This window comes from Marmota flaviventris, chromosome 3 (assembly GCF_047511675.1).
Source record: "Marmota flaviventris isolate mMarFla1 chromosome 3, mMarFla1.hap1, whole genome shotgun sequence".
Taxonomy (NCBI): domain Eukaryota; kingdom Metazoa; phylum Chordata; class Mammalia; order Rodentia; family Sciuridae; genus Marmota; species Marmota flaviventris.
The window spans coordinates 66,008,146-66,023,491 of NC_092500.1; the positions used below are offsets into that span (position 1 = coordinate 66,008,146).

The 15,346-nt window shown below is 39.1% G+C and overlaps 1 protein-coding gene across 6 annotated transcripts in view; it reads right to left on the reverse strand.

Annotated features, from left to right (window-relative positions):
* Positions 1–555: 555 nt before the first annotated feature.
* Dip2b (disco interacting protein 2 homolog B) overlaps positions 556–15,346 on the reverse strand; it is a 236,066-nt gene continuing 221,275 nt past the window's right edge. For 5 of the 6 annotated variants that reach the window (XM_071609857.1, XM_071609855.1, XM_071609856.1 and 2 more), the window contains 8 exons: positions 14,594–14,762; positions 13,653–13,823; positions 11,902–11,963; positions 11,000–11,057; positions 9,189–9,263; positions 7,758–7,935; positions 6,836–6,959; positions 556–4,663 (listed from right to left, as the gene is read on the reverse strand). In XM_071609857.1, coding sequence (XP_071465958.1) covers positions 4,411–4,663; positions 6,836–6,959; positions 7,758–7,935; positions 9,189–9,263; positions 11,000–11,057; positions 11,902–11,963; positions 13,653–13,823; positions 14,594–14,762 — 1,090 coding nt within the window. In that variant the 3' untranslated portion in view covers positions 556–4,410. Of the gene's footprint in view, positions 4,664–6,835; positions 6,960–7,757; positions 7,936–9,188; positions 9,264–10,999; positions 11,058–11,901; positions 11,964–12,109; positions 12,926–13,652; positions 13,824–14,593; positions 14,763–15,346 lie in introns of those variants that run through there. The other variant, XM_071609859.1, reaches the window with a different exon arrangement.

A 15,346-nucleotide genomic window follows, 5' to 3' on the forward strand; every position in this document is an offset into this window, starting at 1 on the left:
CTGGTTCAGTTGGTAGAGTGCTTGCCTTACATGCACAAGGCCCTGGGTTCAATCCCCAGAACCACAAAAAAAATAAAGTCCTACAACAAACTCTTCACAGAGGTGCATGTCTGTAATACTGGTGACTGGAAAGGCTGAGGCAGGAGGATCTCAAGTTTGAGACTAGTCTTAGTAATTCAGTGAGACCCTCAGCAAATTATTAAGATCATTTCTCAAAATAAACAAATAAATAAAAATAATAAAGGGCTGGGGATGTAGTGCAGTGGCAAAATACCCCTGATTTCACTACCAAAAAAAAACAAAAGCCCTGAAGCTCCTCAATTTTTCAAATGACATAGTTGTTCCTTAACCTCACTTCCTTCAATCACACTTGAGTTTGGTTATCTGTGTTCCTTACATAACTCCAGCTACTGTTGCGTCTTACTGCCTGAACTTCAATGTAAAATCTACCAATTCCTGGTCGGGGATATAGCTAGGCATATAGATAGACACACTCCCACACAAAAATCTCTCAATTCCCTAGCCCCCACCGAATGCATGAAGGATTAAACACAATCAGGCATCAATATTTATTAACACAAGACAAAGGAAAACACATTTGATGAGTTAATAGAACACTGTCCAGCCAGATGTTAAATTTTAAAAATGTATATCTAGTCTAATTTCAAATAAATAAAAAAAAGTTTATACATAATTACACAGTACTATAGTTTGAATTTGACACAGGTAAATATATTGACAGAAGGTAAACAGAACAGCATTTAGGACTAAAAAATTATTCTTATATTTTTACAATCTCTTTCTCTGGACAAATAACATGGCCCATCTATATATATACCTAAACCAGAAAGGTATGAATGGTAAAGAAAAGGCCTATTGTGTATTTGGAGTACTGCAGCTTCTTGCTCCAAACACTCCTGATTTTACATCAAAGCAGACAACAAAAATAACACTAAGGCATAGATCATGTTGGAGTTTTGAGGGTGAGGTGATAACTCCTCTTGCTTTAGTCTGAAGGATTCCTGGATATTCAAGAAAAGTAATTTATTTGGCCAAGATATTGAGCACCGTGCCTGGGGAGAGACCTTAACACAAATGTAAGGCCTCAGGCCCTTTGTTGATTCAAGGAAAGCATTAAGCCAACACTGTCCCAGGGACTAAAGGAGACACACCAGACCAACTGAGGCAATGGTCCCTAAACAGCCCCAGGCAACACAACTGCAGGAGAAAAGAGAGCTGTGTACTGGGGAGAACTGGGCCCTTGTGCAGCAAGAATTAAAGACTATATGGGTTCACTGATGTCAATTAGCGAGATGGGCATTCCAGGGTCTCACTGATGCACAAGATAGCTTGTATCACTAGTTCTAAGAACTTTTCAGTTGCTTCTGCTGAGAACCAGGAAGAGGTTCTGAAACTTTAAAACCAGAAGATTTCTCTTAAGATGAGGGTATACTGCTAAGTGTTGCCTCCACCCCCACAGCATAAAAACCCAGACAGAATGTGTTTCTGAGGACTGGAAAGGCTGTGGGAAGGTTGGGGGTTGTTGTTTATTTTATCAGTAATGGCCTTTTAGGCCTGCTTTAAGAGTCAGTTCTACACAAAAGTTCCACTTAATGTGGAAAGAAAAAGAGCACTGTGTTATCAAGAAAAAAAAAATTAAACTCAAGTCTGCAATAAACCTTAAGATAGACCTTAAATCTGCAGATGACTCCACAAACACCATGGAGGCTAAGATTGGACTCTTTTTTCATCCTAGGAACACTTTCCCAGAGTTAGTCATGAGGTTCCCCAAGGACAGCTCTCAGTTTTCTTTCTTCCACTAGCACAGTCCACTCTGGGGGATATGCAAGAAATTAGTAAAGCAGCTACACATCAGCAAGGAAAAGAAATAAAGACAAATGGAGGCTTGAGGACTGATAAAACTAGATTATCAGCCTGAAATGAATGGGAGTTGGCCATACTCTGAGATGAATGGAATACTGAACTTGAAGGAATGAATATAGGTCTATGCTGCCCAATACAGTAGCCACTAGCCTAACGTTCGGCTACTGAAGCATTGAAATATGACTAGTCCAAATCAAGATGTGTTTAATACACACTGGATTTTAAATACTTAGTATGAAAAAAGTAAAACATCTAATAATTTTTATACTGTTTCACATTCAAAAAGTATTTTTGATATGTTGGGTTAAATATGTTAAAATCAATATCACCTATTTATTTTTTAAAATATGGTTACTAGAAAATCATAAATTACAGATGTGGCTCACAATACATTTATAGTTGACAGTGTGGCTAGATGCTGATACCCTATTCGTGTTTCTAAGAATAATCAACCAACCCGTAGGAAAGAGACTGCTTATAGCTTCTTACAATTGAGAGATTATGGAGAATAGAACTAATTAATACTCAGCCTCCCCTGCTTTTGTTAGTCATTAAAAGTTGTTTTAAAGAATGTTACATTTCAAATAAGCAGGTAATTTTCTCTGCAAACCAAACCATTGCTAGACGCTGGGATTTTGCATTTGCCCCAGTGGAAATGCTTCTTTTCTGTACATGCTAGAACCTCCCCCATGTAAATTAATTCCCTCTGAAACACTGAAAAAGAGATCTGAACTGGAAAGTATCTCGAGGTCTTCCCTCTATGGAGAATGAGCTGGGAGAAAAATAACTATGTAAACGGGAGTCAGTCATAAAGTGGCTTTGAGTCATGAGACGTAAAGGCGGCCTGGGAGTGCTGCCCTAGTGAAGGGTCTGGTCTTTGCTTTATAAACCTTATTTTCAGGGTAATTACAAGTCTTACAAATTGTTTAAAAACACATTTAGTTTACATGATGTTACAGTGGGGTAAATAATATGTATTATTAAAATAGTCTAAATAAATATTTACATAATAGACCAGAATGGTTCAAAGAGAACCGTTCTGATTTAACAAGTTAATTCTTTTCACTTTTGAGGTTAATTTTAAAAAATATTTCTGTAAGAAAAAAATAATAAAATTTAACTATATTCAAATACATGAAGTATCAGACCAAAGTAAGGAAACTGAGCTAGAGGCCAAACTCAGTTTCACACTCAGTCTGCTTAGCCTGGACAACAGTTATTTCATAAGAGTTTCTTGCATACATCAGACTTCCCCTATTTCAACATAAGCCTGGCTATTCTGGCAAAGCAATCTGGTCAGTTTTGAGATGTGCAGTAATGTGGCCTCACAGTTCCATGTGATCACTGATCCTACTACCCTCCCAGTCTATTATTCTTGGTTTTAAATGCTTTTCCCTTATGAACTGAAAGGACAGAGAGCACTCCTCAATTTTCAGAAAGCAAAAGCTCTATGTATGAACTGTAGGCAGATTAAAGGGCCTGGAAAAAGAGGATATTCTAAATTCTGTAGTCACTCAATGTGAAAGATAGTTCCAACACCAGGGCCAGAATCAATTATTGTGGTTCCTTTGAATAGGTAGGATCTGATATATTTTTGCTTTTTCTTAAATTTCGATTTAAATGGAGATTTTCAGCTCATACAGACTGAATCCTTAGAAGCTTAAGCTGACATTGGGAATGCAAGCTTTAAAAACAAACATAGGTAGATTTAGTTTATAAAATATACCAGCCAACAAAGACAGAACAATGTGCAGCAAAACTTGCAATTTGCACTTTTTAGTCACCTAATCAATATCACTACATCAAGAGAATATTGGAATTCTCTCAAAGTAGAAATGTTTCTACTTTGGTCGCTGTAATTATATGTGTCAATTTTTCAATTGTTCAGCTAAATTATATGTATTCTTATTTACATGTTTAAAACACTGATCAAAATGTTTTACAGTGAAGAATTACATATATATGTGTGTGTGTGTGTGTGTGTGTGTGTGTGTGTGTGTATATATATATATATATATATATATGTAATTCTCATATTCTGTGGGTTAACTGATTTGCTTATGAGCTGACTGAAAATAAGCTGAGTAATTTTATGTTAACAAAACCCACAAAGTATCTAGCTAAGGGAAAATAGCAAAATACAGTACAGAGCGGGTAGCTGTATAATTCAGACTACCCCTTCATGTGAATTCATTAAACTCCCTTAAAAAAATTCTAAAATGGCATTAGGTAAAAATACGAAAATATGTACAACAGATGAAAAAAATGCAACATGCAAATAATTGCTTTAGTTACGTGTTGCTCACACTGGTCAAAGCTAAGGTCTAATAGACTGTTAACATTTTTTTCATTTGCCACCACAGAATCCCCTTTCCTGTGTATTGTATGATTGCAGAATTCCACAGGATGAGATGAAGGATATAATGCAGGCATCTCAGCTTATTTCACATCATTTGGAAACCAGCTCCTAGCCATGGGTCTTCAGTCTGATTCTTGGGATGGCCTTGACAGCCCCTACAAGGATAGCTACATGTTGTAAGCCACATAGATGGGGTCTAACTGGTCAGCCAGGAAGCTGTCACGGAGGTGCATCCTCTGCTTCTCTCCTCTGGAGTTGATTGGGATGACACCTGGGTCCACCACAACAACAACACCAACGATGAGGTAATGCTCTTCTAGGACCACATTGGTCACTAAAGGAACCAGATCTAGAGCTTCCTGTTCAGAGCCGCACAGTTCCACAACCACCACAAGCAAGTTGGTCCACGTGAACACAGCACTGAAATTTCAATAACATTCAGTTAATGTGCCATTACATTTCCAACCATCTTTTACAGTACCTGCCAAGACTGATGCCCATTTCTCTGAGAACTGCTTTCTCTCCTGGATCCCAACCAGAAGGCCAAAAGTCATGTTGTAATACATGACCTTGACCCAGTGACCACAGCTAATAAACGAGCCGTCCAAAATCTCCTGGGGTATTGGAGAGGACTACAGTTTGTAGCTTGTCATTGGAACTGAGGACACGTGTGTTTGAACATTCTAGGATGGCCAGAGGTACAAAGAATCACGAAGAAAATTAAGTCAATGTATGTATGGCTTTTTCTTTCACTTAAACTTTTTTGAGGAGAGTTTCTGTTATTTGCAACAAAAGAGCTCTAAGATAAAATAAATTTAAATTTTATCTGTTTATTTTTTGTGATACTAGGTATTGAACCCATAGCTTCCTACATGCTAAGCAAGTGCTCTGTGGATAAGCTCTACATCCCCAGCCCTTTAAATTTTATTTTGAGGCAGGGTCTAAGTTGTCCAAGATAGCCTTGAACTTGTAATGCTCTTGCCTCAACCTCCCAAGTAGATGGGATTACAGCATATGCTCCTGCGTCCAGCTCTAAGATGATATTCTTTTTTTTTTAATATTTATTTTTTAGATTTAGGTGGACACGATATCCTTATTTTATTTTTATGTGGTGCTGAGGATCAAACCCAGTGCCTCACGCATGCCAGATGAGCGCGCTACCACTTGAGCCACTTCCCTAGCCCCATCTAAGATAATATTCTTAAACTGAACATGAAGAGAGCCTGTCTGACCTCACATGAGCTAATAAGTGTCCCACACAAGTGTTCCCTATGTGTAAAAGTGCTGTAAGATACAGTGGAGACAGTAACTCCTTTAGTTCTAAATACTATGTTAGAACATATGATCTGACTTGTTTATATAGAGTTAAACTTTAAAAAAAGGTTCAGATCATTAAGGAAAATTAAAAAACAATTATCTGGTTGCAATAAAAGCCAACCATCTAACATCTGAATGTAGCCATGGCATACAGTTTCTCTGCATGCTTTCCACATACTTTTTTGTTGAAAGACATTCTTGCCTTGGTCAGAGTGTCATTCAGGTCTTATTCTGGGGAGAGATTCTGACCAAGACATCTTTAGAAAAAGTAGTACATGGAAAGCATGAACCACTATCAGAAAAACTGGCTATTTAGCAGGGGAAAAAACTGGTGAAGGATGCAGACTTTTAAATGAGTAGAAAAGACAGTGGATGTGTTCTATATAGTGAAGAGCCCAGGTAAAAACCACAGGGTTTTCATTTTAAGTCATTATGAGGTAGGATGATCTTTATCAGGGAAAACAGGGGTAATTCCTGCTGTGAGAGGGGAATTAGATGAGAAAATAACACTGATTCTTTTAATTTGCTCCCCACTAACAATTTAAGAACAAAAGCTGATTTGACCCTGCTGGCAATTGGAAGTGGAAGAGAGTATTTTACTGATGAAGAAAGCAGTGTGGAGAGTGGAGTCTGCAGGCCTGTAATCCCAGCTACTCAGGAAGCTGAGACAGTATGATTTCAAGTTCAAGGCCAGCCTCAGCAACTCAGTGAGACCCTGTCTCAAAAAACAAAAAAGACTGGGGATGTAGCTCAGTAGTAAAGTGACCCTGGATTTAATTTCCAGTAACCCCCAACCCAACACAAAAAGTCTTTTGACCTTAAAGTCATGATTCTTCCTACCATACTACACCAACTTCCTAGAGGCAGATATCTGCTAGTCCCTTCTAATTAAAAGCTTATTCTTTCAAAAGGACTCAATTTGAGCTGGGAATATAGCTCAGTTGGTAGAGTGCTTACCTTGAAAGCATAAGGACCTGGGTTTAATCCCCAGCACCACAAAAATAAATAAATAAATAAGGATTTTAAAAAAGACTCAGTTCCACAGTGTTCCATAGAATAAACTTCAGTGTTCCCTGGTATCTCTGTAGCCTTCTCTGGCTCCTGTGAATAGGCTTTGCCATAGCAGACCATTCATCCAAGACAAAAGTCATTATTTTTCTTAACTTGCCATGGAGTTCTATCTGTAGGTAGGTGTTTGGAATGAATGGCTGACTAACCTGATTAGTTTTTAATCACTACTAAAGCTGACGTAGAGAACAGTGTGGGCAAAATTACCATTCAGCAATGCTCCTGTGGACTCGAGACACTGAGGTCTCAATATCAATTGGGTGGTATCGTAATCCTCGCAGCTCCAGTGTTTCATCCAAAGCTCCCACCACATATAATGCATCATGACGCTCTGACAAAAAGAATATACATATGGTTCAGACAAATGCTGAATGCAACATAATGTTGGAGTTAAAAGCACAGGGTTCATATGTGCTCTTTTGAAAAATGATGGACCTTGCTTGGTGTAGAACAATTGCAAAGAGCTAAGGTAAGGTCCAATTTAGACCTTTAAAGTGTAGCAAGTTATCTATGTCAGTTCTTCAGTGTGTGGTGCAGTTAGTGTTGGGTACTTTCAAGTGGCTTTTAATGCCAGCCAGGAAGAAAGGTTAAAACTGGACAGCAGAGAACACATGTTGATCAACAGGGCAGGGGGTGGAGGAAATGCTACATGAGAGCCTTCAAACCACAGGCTTATATCCAACATGATAAGCAAACTGATTCCCCAAAATTACCACCCTCACCCCATTCCCAGGATTAGGGCTGTTCTTTCAAGTCCCCAAACTGTGTACAGGGTCGAGAGACAGGTAACACTTGTCCCAGGAGCTTGTTAAGGGTTTGGAATCAGCCCTATAGGGCTGAGAAGTCTCATTTTGCCTTGGGTATTTACTCATGTTCAGGTCCATCTCTACAGCTGTCCAGTACTACTAATACTCGGTTCCAGGAAGCTCATGCAATTCCCCTAAGTGCTCCCCTCCCAGACACTTCAGAGAGCAGTGTTACCTCAAATGAATAAATTCATATAAATTCACTTATGGGTTCAAGAGGCATTGACGGGGACAATTAAATACACTTCATACTACTCAGACAGGTGGAAGGAAGCCAGCCAATGAAACAACTCAAATAGGGAGAAGTGAGTGGTGGAAGATACCTCCAGTGGCTGCTGTGAGCTCAGTTCTGCGGACAAACCCAAGGTATCCTGTCCGAGCCCAGAGTGTCTGAGCAGCATCCCCAAAGCTGAGGCGAGTGTTGAAATGATCAGCTTGAAGAGTCTCACTATCATAGATGGTGTAGTAGCCACTGGCTGTATGGGGACTATTCACCCAGATCTAAAAGAAAAGGGCAGTGGTCACATTTCAACAGGAATAGACAACTATATCAATTTAATTTTTCTAGGACAGATTTTTATGATTTTGTAAAATCTCATTTTCATATTAATAACACAATTGCAGCAATAAGGGCAGTTGGCAAACAATATATGCCTGATTTCTGATGATCCTAACATATAGGATGTGACAATATAGGTCACACTATTATTATCCCCATGTTACAGATGAAAAAACAAGGAGTTGAGTAATTTACCTAAGAGGAAAAACTAGAGTTAGCTGGCACTGGGGGCTGCACTGCCTCTCTGGATCACTTCTCACATGCTTCCAGAGTACCACAACTGTACCAAGCAGCCATCGCTGTGCTTCTGGTATAACTATGGTACAAAGCCCTCAGGGAGATACCACAGGACATTGTGAACAGCAAAAACTGACAACCATGATAATAACAGCTGCTATTATTTATTGAGAATTATGAGATAGACACTTTTTGCATTAACTATCATGATTCTCCTTTGTTGTTGAGGTAAGTTGTTTATAAATGGGGGAGAGACCCAGAGAGAACTAACTCGCTCAGTGTTGAGAAGCATAACTGGTGAAGCCCAGCTCACCTGGCTTCTGCAGTTACAAGACTCTTTCCACTAAACTATAAGATCAAACAGTGTCCCTCAAAGATTTGGGGGGAAGAAAAGTGTTTTTGAATATTTTTATACAAACACTAAAATGGATATATTTTAGAATACAACAACACTTGCATACATTTTTAAAACTTTATATATGTGGCTCCTTTCATTTCCAGCCTTTAATAGGTGGGAACAAATAGGATTTGCAATTTCCTTTCTAGCTAATAGAATGACAGTGGACAGATCTGGGATTACATCTAGTTTGGGAACCTAAATTTTCCCTCCCCCTCCCCCTCCTTCTTCTTTTTCTTTCTCTTTCTCTCTCTCTCTCTCTCTCGCTCTCTCTCTCTCCCCTCCCTCCCTCTCTCTCTCCCTCCCCACTGGAAATTGAACCCAGGGCTTTGCACATAACTGACAAAGTATTGTACACACTGAGCTACATCCCTAGCCCTAAATCTTCACTAGATCTCATCTCAATCTCCCCTCCCTGTTTACTTCAGACTCCTGCCTTATAGAAAATGAACTATTCACAATGAAGGAAGTTAAGTTCACAGTTTTACTAGCTTTTAGAAACGTGAACTCTAAAGTCTTTTGCTACTGACTTTCCAGAGTAAAAATAAAAGGAATACCCACCTCACCCAGGTGAGAGTCTCCAACAGGCCCTTTGGTCTCAGGATTAACAATAACCACTTTCACTCCAGGTAAAATCTAAGAATCAAAGGGAAAATACAAACATTGGGTTTGAGTAAATCTAATGACCCCTAGGAAATGTGCCATGACCTGCTGGTGATGTGGGAGTGGCAAAAATAGGAGAAGCTGATGGAAGTAACCATCACTGAAGTACCTGACCTGAGGGGTTAACTGGGGACATCCTGTGTTTTGCTCCAACTGAATCTTCCTCAGCTCAGGGGAGACCAGAAGTCTAATAAGATTCACCCTCAAAAATAAAACAGAGAGGGGCTGGGGTTGTGGCTCATAGTTAGAGTGTTCACCTAGCGTGGGTAAGGCTTTGGGTTTGATCCTCAGCACCACATAAAAATAAATAAATAAAAATAAAGGCATTGTGTCCACCTATAACTAAAAAAATAGTAAAAAATCTTATATAAAAAATAAATTAAGACAGGGAACCAGTCTACTATCTCTTTAGAGGAATGAGAAACTGCTGACCAGGACCACCAACAAGATTCTGTAGAATAACTTAAGCACATAACCTCCCTTTTTCATGATCTGTCTAGTTCACAGGAAGGACAGTATAAACCCCGTAAAACAGAAACTCCAAGAGCAGGGAGGGATAGTCTGAGAGATTCCACTGCAGCCATCAGCTAGGGCTACAGTGAGGGGAACTTCATGAGTAAGAGAGGACAGCATGAGGGCAGTTTTACAGAGAAACAAAAAGACATCCATGTTCCTGGAATTATGAAAGACATCCTTACGTGCCGGGGATCTTCCGCAGGACAAAAAGGAAGAAATAGGTGCTGGCTAAAAGAATGGCCCAAAGCTTACCAAAAGAAAGACCTCTCTGGTCACCTGTATCCTGCCCTCTTGAATCTTTTTTCTTTCTTTCTTTTTTTAATATTTGTTTAATTGTCAATGGACCTTTATTTTACTTATTTATATATGGTGCTGAGAATCAAACCCAGTGCCTCACATGCTAGGCAAGCGCTCTACCATTGAGCCACAACCCCATTCTTGAATCTCTTTTTTTATGTTGGCTTTCTATAGTCTGAAGTTACTCCAGAAACCCTACTATGATTATTTGGACTCAAATATCTAAAACCTTGAGGAAGGAAGAGAAGAAAACCACTCCCTTTAACCTGGGCCAGGACCTGCACTCATTCTTGTTCCAGTGGCATGCTTAACTCTGGACTGTGGCAAACACAGATTTGATGAGGCAATACTGACCCCATGCCATTGTGAGGAGTTCACAAGGGCAAAGAGAAATCAGAGTCAGCTCCCATGGGACTGACACATCATACATCATACAGAGCAAGCCCCTAGTGAAAAAACTGTCTTCCACATATAAATTCTCACTTTAACCAAGAAACCTTAACCTATGGGGTGCACTCTCCAGTATGTTTAATCTCTTCTCCACTCTGACTTTTCTTTCAACTTTAATATTTATAAAGACAGACCTGGCTGTTTTTAAGCTTTGTTCTTCTATCCACCTTGTATATAATAAACATTCCATTTTGCTGGTTTGCCAATAAAAATAACTTTCCACTGGATTTTTAAAAAATTTATGTAAAGTCAGAAGGTCCAGCATCCTTGTTTATGTACCCATGTGAGTTTCAAAGTATTAGCTAAGATGAAACTGTCGGAATTATTTGCAGATTTCAAATAAGTCTTGCCTTTGATACAAGTATTTCACTTGGCTTCAAGTCTCTTTAGAATGACCCACCTTGCCACAAGGCCCACCATCTCAACAATTTAGCAGGAGAAAGTACCTTTCCAGACTCTGAGAGCAGCAGACTCTGGGGAGCACCCCGTTCCACAAGACGAACCCTGCAGAGGAACAGTGGTTAATGTATTCAAGCATCTCTAAAAAATGATTTTACCGTATCTACTACCTTCCCATGACCCCTAATTGGTCTCTCCTCCTTCAAGGGCAGGGTTTCTCTAACTCAGCACTACTGACATTCTGGTTCACATAATTTTTGTTGCAGGGTGTTTAGCAACAATCCCTAGCCTCTACCCACTAGATGTCAGTAGCAACCCTTTTCTTGACAACCCAAAACATCTCCAGACATTGTCAAATGTCCTTGGGGTGAGGGGCAAATCTCCTAGGGTAAGAATACTGCCTAAGAGAGGCCTGCCACCTGTGCAGGTTGGGTCCTTGCCTGAGATACACCAGGAAACGTGCACCAGTGGGGCCTGGGAAAAGGTCTAGGAGTCCTGTCCAGTGGTCACCTTGAGACAGAACTAAAATTTCCTTATACAGTGAGGAGGAGATGACACGTTTTCACCCATGGGGTTCAGGTAAAGTCTTGTTTCAAAAACCCAACTCTGCCTCATTTATCATGCCTATCCTATCTTTTTTATTTTTAGACTTTCAGAGGAAAGAGACTATACATTTTACTTTAATTTATATCAGTCACAAAGTACTTTTACACAGGCAAAAAGCATTACATTTTAATATTAAAGAATAGTGCAACCACTGTGAGAATTAAAGCTTTCTTTTTATAAATGAAAATCTTATTGTGAATAAATGATAAAAATGAATTTCTTCCCATGCTGCTACTGGGAGATACAAATATAAAAGGAAAGAAGGGAAATGCTGGCTTTGAGGATCAGAATTCTTTGTGTTCTTTCCCTATTAGATTTCCTAAGCATAATCAATCCTACGTACCTGTCATGTCTTAATGATTTCAGATCTACATATACAGTAGTTGGATCAGGCCCTGAGGTTCCCTAAAGAAAAACAAATCAATGCAGTTAATTTTAAAATTTAAATGAGCCATCTTTTCCTTACTTCACATTTCCAAATCAAGAAATAGGTAATCAAAAAAAGAAAGAAAAGAAATAGATAATTTAGCCATATGCACAAAACACCCCCTCTATTTTATTATTTACATATATGTGTAAAATTAAAAAGCAAAATTTTACATATAGAAAATAAAAAGCAAATTATGTGGATGCATATATATGTTTTATATATCTATAATTTGTTGTTTTTTTTTAAATTTTATTTTTTGACATGCTGGGAATTGAACCCAGAGTCTTGTACATGTTAGGTAAGCACTCTTTATTTATTTTTTGCAATACTGGGTATTGAACCCAGGGTTGCTCAATCACATGAAATCCTTAGCTTCTCTCTTTATTCCATTTCTTTATTGGTGCATTATAATAATGGGATTCATTGTTGTATATTTGTACATGCACATGATATAACCATATAATTTGGTCAATATCATTTATTCCCTAGTATTTCCCTTTTTCCTCATCCTCCTCCCTCCCTCCTCAGCTCTCCCACATTTTTTAAAATTTTCTCATTAGCTGCGGAAGCTGGCCTTGAACTTATGATCCTCCTACCTCAGCCTTCCAAGTCACTGGGATTTACAGGTCTGCACTACCACTCCTGGTCGTCCACTCTATTTTAAAAGCTACTTTCTCTTCAACCAAGTGAGGCAGGATAGAAAAGACTACTTCCTGAAGTTTTTTTTCCCTTTCCTTCCCTAGGAGGCCTCCTGCCCTCCCTTCACCACAGATTATAGCAGAATTGAAACATTATCAAGCTGAAGAGGATTTCCACCCCTGGGCTCCAAGCAGGAATGAGAGAAGCCACCATCCCATGGATTTTCAAAATCAATACTGCCACAGCTGATAGTAAGGGTCCTCGGTGGGGCTGCAAGGTGAAAGCACCATGATGTTTCCTGAAAGTCACATGACTACAGTCAGAGAAAACCCAAAAGTATCCATCTGCATATCCCTTTTACTCTCACTCTTGTCCACACCTATATCTGCCCTTTTAGCCTCCAAATTGCATAAAATCAGTTTTGGTCCCTTTTCTATGATTCACCCCCAAGTTGCCATCTGACTGAAAAGGAGAATACTGGCTTATTTGTGTTTTGTTTTCAATGGGGGAAAAGTGCAAAATATGGAGAAGACAGATAAATAAAATCCAAATAGGACTCAGAAAGTTTCTTGATTCATCATCACAGACCACATCACTACTACCAAGAGTAAGCATTTACACTGGTGCCTGTCTGCCAGGCCCACTCTAAATGTTCTGACCTACTAACCCTTTGATTCTGCAAAAAACCTTGTGAAGTATGAGATTGTTGTTTTATTTTACAAAGAGAAAAATGAAACAAAGAGAGGGCAAAATAAAAAGCCCAAAGTCCAACAGCAAGTGAGCTGAACTAGGGCTCAAGCTTAGTAGTCTGCCCTATGCTTGGGGCACCTCACATTCCTTCTTTGTTTGCTAGCATACTAGATTTTTTTTTTTTTTTAATTTTAGCTTTTAGTCGGACACAATATCTTTATTTTATTTATTTATTTTTATGCTGAGGATCAAACCCAGGGCCTCGTACGTGCTAGGCGAGCGCTCTGCCGCTGAGCCACAACCTCAGCCCCTAGCATACTAGATTTTGACCTCACCTGTAAACATATTGCTACGTTGACTCTTGATCCAAAAGTGGTACTGACGGCTCGAGGGGACAGACCAATGTCTTTAAAGAGCTTGGAGAAGGACTGCTGGAGGGCAATGCGGGGCCGCTCCTCTGCCACCACCACACAGGTCCGGATGCAGGAGAGGTTAATCCCCCTTGTCTATAAGATACCCATGCCATAAGCTGAGTTAGTAGGATCAGAAGAGAACTGAATAGGTAGAATCACTGCTCTCTCTTTGGTCAGGAAAATCTGAGGAAATATTTTCTTGGCCCATACACACAGAAAAAAACAGCTTTTAGAAAAGAAGAAAATACAAACATTCCATTAAAATAATTACCCACATATAAATCTGCTCGTTCTCTATTTCTTTCCTCTTTTATCTAAAAATCTTAGACTTTTCAATAATACATTCTATCTTTTCTCATTTCTGAACCTTAGATTTCTTCCTATTTTCTGGGACTAAGAGAAAAATAAATCTAGAACTTTGGATATCTAACCTTTTGTCTCTTTTTCATTCTTGAAGTCATACTTCTCAAAGAAAATTCAGTATTTTCAAACTTTCTCGTATGACAGAAATATGATCACTGTATACACACATAAATGAGCTACCTTTAGCTACGGGACAGTCTCCAATCTCTCATATTCTGAGGTTTTAAATTCTATTGGGAAAATTCTATGGGAGGTTATAGTTCCCTTTTATCTTTCAATCAGTTTTGCCTTCTCCACAAAGACCCAGGTTAGACTCTGAAAGTATACACTAAATTAGGAAGTAAGAAGGGTTAAACTTCTTAAAGTTTACAAAATATCCATTAATTGTCTGGCTAGAAACAGGCAAATATGTCTGCTAACTCTTACTCTGGTATTAGCATGCCCTGGCCCCTTATTTTAAAATCTCTTAGAACTGGTTACTTGTGGTAGTTGCTTCTTACCTTTAGCACCTCCACTTGGTTTCCCAATCCTTTAGTGCAAAGCTCCATTACTGAATAGGAGCAGAAAGTGTCCCTTATTTTGTACTGGTTGACAGTGGTGAGCCAGAGGAAAAGGTTATTTTCTAACTCCATAGGAGGAATTAAGATGGACTGGTGACCTGAATAGACACTGTAATGAAGAAAGGCAAAAGCTGATATTATCAATTCATCCTAAGATGTTTCAAAATGTCATAAACTTGGCAAATATTTACTGAGTGGGAAGGATAGTAGAGGGGTCGCATTAGATTGAAGATCTAAGAATCAACCTTATTCCCTTGCAATTCACAAGATACAGTAATCATAAAATAAAGCAGACTGTAGTAGGTGTGGTAACAGATGTGAATAAAGGGCACAGAGTTCACAAAATAAAGAGCAATTCATTCAAGCTAAGAAAGCTGGGGCAAAGGTGGTAGGGTTCACTGAGTAGGTAGCACTAGAGCTGGGGCTTAAAGGAGTAGGAATTTGAGTGGCTGGGAGTGAGAACAGGGGCAATATATTTCATGCAGAAGAAAAGCATATGCAAAGGCAAAGAAATATGGAGTATGTAAAGCTGTCAGAAATAGCATTCTAGTCAGGCACAGTGGTGCACGCCTATAATCCCCATTTGACTCAGGAGGCTGGAGGCAGGAGAATTCCAAGTTCAAAGCTAGACTTGGCAACTTAGCAAAGCCCTAAGTAACTTAGTGAGACCTTGTCTCAAAATAAAAAATTAAT